Source organism: Octopus bimaculoides, chromosome 23 (assembly GCF_001194135.2).
Source record: "Octopus bimaculoides isolate UCB-OBI-ISO-001 chromosome 23, ASM119413v2, whole genome shotgun sequence".
NCBI classification, from domain to species: domain Eukaryota; kingdom Metazoa; phylum Mollusca; class Cephalopoda; order Octopoda; family Octopodidae; genus Octopus; species Octopus bimaculoides.
The window spans coordinates 5,675,162-5,680,896 of record NC_069003.1 but is presented as its reverse complement, the minus strand read 5'-3'; the positions used below and the strand labels follow the sequence as shown (position 1 = coordinate 5,680,896).

Genomic DNA, 5,735 nt, shown 5'->3' with positions numbered 1-5,735 from the left:
TGTATATGTATGTATATATATATATATATATATATATATATAAACACACTTCTCTGCTGTCATGCATAATTTTAGATTTCTAAACCCTCAAGTTCCTCAAATAATTTCTGCATTATTGGGGTGTCTGTCTAATTTTGGTGTGACAGGGTCTACAAAAATAGTGTTAACTTCTGGAATATGTCCGATCGACTTCATCTTTGTCCCAATTTAAAGCTTTGTTATATTTGCTACATTTAGTGTTGAACTGATGACAGTACTACACAAAAATTTTTTATTTCAAAAATCTGAGGCCCCTCAGGCAAGGGGATGACTTGTAGTTGGTAGTGGCATAGTCACTAGGGCTCATAGTAGCATTGAATTTCATTGAAGATTAATCATTTAAACTTCTAAGTTGGCTTCTCATGCTGTTCCCAGCATGAAATTTTATGCTCACAATAAATACAGACTGTGGCTTTGGCAGGATGATTAGATCATAGAACAAAATGCCTTGCAGTATTTGTTTTGGGTTTCTGTGTTCAGAGTTCAAATCCTACTCGGGGAATTCTTTTGATAAGGAAAAAAGGTACCAGATCAGGGCAATGGATTTGCAGTATTGCTTTGTGTCTGGCAAAATGTTGAGCAGTATTTATTATAGTGTTCTGCATTTTGTGTCTCAGGTTGGTAGACTTTATCCCTTGCATGGCTCAACACTACCACATAAGGATAAATAGGCCCAGGAAAATGACTTGTTCAGGATCTTCTTTGCCTTTGTTAAGTAATGTTGAGTCAGGGATGATCTGGTTCATCTCAAATGAAAAGAATTGCTGCCAGATCCAGTTGCACAACAACAGGTGGCTTGTCTACAATCCATGTGATGTCTCGTATCTTCAAACTGAGCCTTAGGCTCAATTGAGATGGCTTTGTGAAGCTGCTGGAGAGGATTGCTGCTGGAACCCCATGTGTGGCAGTAGGATTCAGCTCCTTGCTTATAACTCTGGAAAGTGTCAAAAGGGGTTGTTGGAGAATTTCTACAATTTCACCAGCCCCAATTCCCCTAATTGTATTCAGGCCTCCTAATTCCCCTGATTGTAATCCCTTGGATTACTGCTCTGCCTGCAACACCAAGACCAAGCTGCTGGCCAATATCAAGTGTTTGAAGGTTTTCCCATGGACACAGTGGGAAATGCATGTGTGCCAGGTTCTGGAGCTGTCTGGAGGCCATGGTGGAAGCTGAGAGCAGTTATTTTGAGTAAACTGTTATTTCCCAGTCATAATTTAGTTGATGTTTTTTCAATTAAAAAAAAGCAACTTATTTTTTGATGGCCAGCTACTTAATCTTAATTAAAAAATCTAAGGTCTTTCAGTGTTCATCCTTCGAGGGTCAATAAAATGAGTATCAGTCAAATACCAAGGTTGAAATAAACTACTCAACCCTCCATTAATCAATGAGACTGATCACTGTAAGGTCAAGCATATTACTCCATTTATCTGCAGTGGTGCATGGATTTATGTTGTAACAAGTGTGTGTATATGTAATTATTAAGCAAATATTGCGATTTATCCAAGAAAATAACTTCGTTGTTGTATACTGTAATTTTCATTTTTTTAAAACCCTGGTGAAATGAGAAGGCTTCGACCTCGACAAGATAGAATTGTTAATGCATGGGACAAAATGCGTAGTGGTATTTTTGTAAATGGAGGTTTTTTTTTTCACTGGTGTAGAAGGAAGTTGGATTTGACCCTTTGAAGGTTTTTAATTTAGACCTTTTAAAGCAGTTTGTTACATAAACCCAGGGTTAGTCATGGGTGGGTTAATATCAAACGGGTTAAGATATTTATTTCTGAGATAATTTTCATTTAATGTATTTGGTATCAACCAGCCTCTTGTGCACCACTGGTTTTATAGTATAAAGATTTATCTATTTTAAAATCTTTATAATAAGAATCCTCTATTTACAATTTTACTAGAACTTGTTTATGTTCCATGTAAAGTTTTGTTCAAGCACTCCCACACACACACACACACACATATATATATATATATATATATATATATATATATGTGTATATATATATGTGTATGTGTATATATGTGTATATATATATATGTATGTGTATGTGTGTATATATATATGTATGTGTATATATATATGTATGTGTATGTATATATATATATATATATATATAGGAAATGAGTTAGACAAAGCTGTTTGCTACCATGTTTCCACTGGGCAACACTTTCGGTAGGCACCTTTTAACCACAAACACTGGTGAAGCAAATTTGAATGATATGTGACATTTCATAGATGGAAACAATTACTGTATATTGGTGAGGAATGATCAAACACCATTCATATGATGGTGAGTTCCATCCCTTTTACACCAGGAACAACTTTTTTCATTTGTATCTAACCAGATTGATGAAGTAAGTCCCAAGCATCGACCCCAGTACACAATTTGTCCCTAATTTATCAACCCTGAAAGGATGAAAGGTAAGGTCGACATTGGCGGAATTTGAACTCTGAACATAGACAGACGAAATACCACTAAGCATTTTGCCCGGCGTGCTAACGATTCTGCCAGCTTGGATGTCACTATTATATACCGTGTGATTGTTTGCCTTAAATAATCCTAAGTTATTCTACATCATTCAATGTGGTTAGCGAAAACTTGGATTTTACTAGAGTGCTTGAACAATACCCACCGGGATCTATTATCCCCATTCATTCATTCACTCTCTCTCTCTCTCTCTCTCTCTTTCTCTCTCTTTTTCTCTCTTTTTCTCTCTTTCTCTCTCTCTCTCTCTCTTATATACAATTATGTGCTTTAACTACATTAGAGCTTTTTAGCTCTTATTTCTAGCTATGTAGGTGTTCTAACACTTTAGTCATGTTTAGTGACAATTATAGTTTTATTTTTTATTTTTCTTTGGTAAAACATTGTACACAGCTGTCTCTATTAAATCATTACACACACCCACACTTTAAAATCCAAGCTGCAGTATTTATTTTTGTTATAATTATTACGAATGTTTCATGCCTTGGTATTTAAATTTTGTTATTTCTTTCAATATTGCTGTGATGTTTCCTACATAATTCATTTGATATTTCTTTGTTTTACAGTGCTGTTGGTAAGACCTGTTTGTTGATAAGTTATACCACTAATGCATTTCCCGGAGAATACATACCAACAGTGTAAGTTCACTTTGTTAACTCAATTGATTTGCTTTTATTACAACATATATTGATTACCTGCATTATTTACATGTCACAGCAGTTTTAGTAACTATCTATTTCAGGTGAGTTATAGTATTAACTCAGCATTTTGTATGTACGATATATTCAAGTTAAAATTAACATTACTATTAAAGTTGTCTGTTAATCTGAGAATGACTTCACCCTATCTGCAATCTTGGCCATCCTGCAAAAGGTTGTGGACACCTTTCTTCTGGCTATGCCAAAAAAACGACAGGTTTAAAAGTGGATATTGAAGCCAGGATGGATGAAAATGGTTGCATGTGCAAACTATTAGCTCTATAGGTTACCAAAGACTAAATGTGTGTCTGCCTCTTCAGCCCTCCCAACAAAAACAGTAATGTTTACTATATCCTCATCGTCTGGTTGCGCCGCTTGCACAAACTCCTCTGACTCTTTGTCACCACTCTATTCTGTTATTCATATTTGAATTTGGGTGCTTGAGTCCTAATGAATCTTTCATTAGCTGTAGAGGCACGTGGCTTAGTGGTTAGGGTGTTCGACTCATTATTGTAAAATTGTGGTTTCAATTCCTGGACTGGGTGACGTATTGTGTTCTTGAGCAAAACACTTCATTTCACATTGCTCCGGTCCACTCAGCTGGCAAAAATGAGTAATCCTGCAACAGACTGGCGTCCTGTCCTGGTGGGGAATTTACATACCATGGAAGCCGGCCCGTATGAGTTTGCATAATTCGAGAAGGTAACTTTACATTTTCAGTAGCTGATTACACAACCATGGATACTGCCCCTATGATTGCTTGGCAGTTAATCTCTTGACAAAGCTTGGTAATCCTGACCATTGACCTTCTAGGATTCCTCTGCTCAGCATCAATGTATAAAGCATTGCTGGCTCATTTGGGTTCTTCCGCTGCCTCTTCACTGTCCACCATGCTGCAATCCCATGACTTCTACTATATGCCTTGCAGGGTGACTGAAAGGGTTATATGCCCCTACCAAAGGGCTGCCCATAACTATACAGGGCAGAGTTGTCATTCTGTGAGGTATTTTCAAAATACCCACATACTCTGTAGGAAATGAAATATATTTAGGCAGTGCATTTCATTAGAAATGTAGGCATAAAAGTAGTAAAGAATTTACTTTGGTTGACTAAAGCTCACAAACAGCTAAGAGAGAATCTAGCACTGAAATTTCCAACAATGCTCTCTCTCAAAGAAAGAACATTCAGTGATTTAGTTTTAGATATACCGAGAAAGTAGACACTGGTCACAGCTAGTACATCCATGGTTACAGGTCTGCTTGTCAGGACTGAACTGGTGCTAAACAGCCACTTCTATGATCAGATCTCTTTTGTTTTAGGTTTGTGTATGTATGTTTAGTAAACCAACAAAGATGCCTCTGCACCAGGATTTCATAAGGTTTTGTTAATCCAGCACCTCTTTGATAATCAGCCAGCACCCCTTTTTTAAAGTCTTCCTTAGTAATAATCTTAATACACACACACACACACACACACACACACACACACACACACACACACACACTTATCTACATGCTAAGTAAGCTAATGAATGATGTTTCCTCTTACATTGGTATTTCATGTTTTGTTAGTCCAGTACCTCTCTGATGACAAGTAATATCGGCTAACACCCTCTCTTTAAACCTTCCTTAGTGGTAGTCAAAGTATGTGTGTGTGCTAGTTTTTTTTTTTTTATATGTACACACAGTGATGACTTACATATTTATTTTTAATATGTTCTGGCAGATTCCAACAGGAGTGGTATTGTTTCATCATAAGAGAATTTACTTCTCCTTTAAAACAAAACTATGTTCATAACACACTGTGATTCATTAGCCTATGACGGTGATGAACGAGAGTCCATCTACATTTGTATTTTATGACCTTTTGTTAGTCCAACACCCTCTTAACGACAAGTTGAATCAGCCAACACTTTGCCTTAAATCTGCTGTAGTTATAGTCAAAGTAGTTTGTATTTGTATCTTATACAATTTCCCCAAATCTGAAATGAATTGTAGCATCCCCTATTGGGAAACACTGTTCTACAGAGTCACTCAACTCAGCAGTGATAGCAGCCAAATCTCCTTCAAATGCCTTTAAAAAAAGAATGCAAGATATATTGGATAATATAGTCCTGGGTAGACTATCCATTAAGAGATGAGGTGGTCATGGCTAGAATGCCTTTCAGTATAGATCTACCTTGTCAGAACCAACTTGCAGCTAAACAGTGATAACTATTGAACCATTCTGCTATGTGTTACCAACAGTAGTGCTATTGTTACTTTGTATTGCTATTTCTACAGAAGAATTTCTCTATGTAGGTTTACTACAGTAGCAGCCATTTTCCCCCATTTTACTTGTTTCAGTCATTGGACTGCTACCATATTGGGGCACCACCTTGAAGGGTTTTAATTGAACAAATATACCCCTAGTACTTATTCTGGGAACAAATACACACCCGCTGTATGTATGTATGTATATATGTATGTAGATATATATGTATGATATATATATATATATATA

General features: G+C 36.4%; 1 protein-coding gene across 1 annotated transcript in view; it reads left to right on the top strand.

Moving 5' to 3' along the window:
* The window catches only part of LOC106871346 (ras-related C3 botulinum toxin substrate 1), a 36,997-nt gene that overhangs the window by 14,014 nt on the left and 17,248 nt on the right, over positions 1 to 5,735 (top strand). The window contains exon 2 of the mRNA XM_014917747.2: positions 3,102 to 3,173. Within this exon, the coding sequence (XP_014773233.1) occupies positions 3,102 to 3,173 (72 nt within the window). The remainder of the gene's footprint in view (positions 1 to 3,101; positions 3,174 to 5,735) is intronic.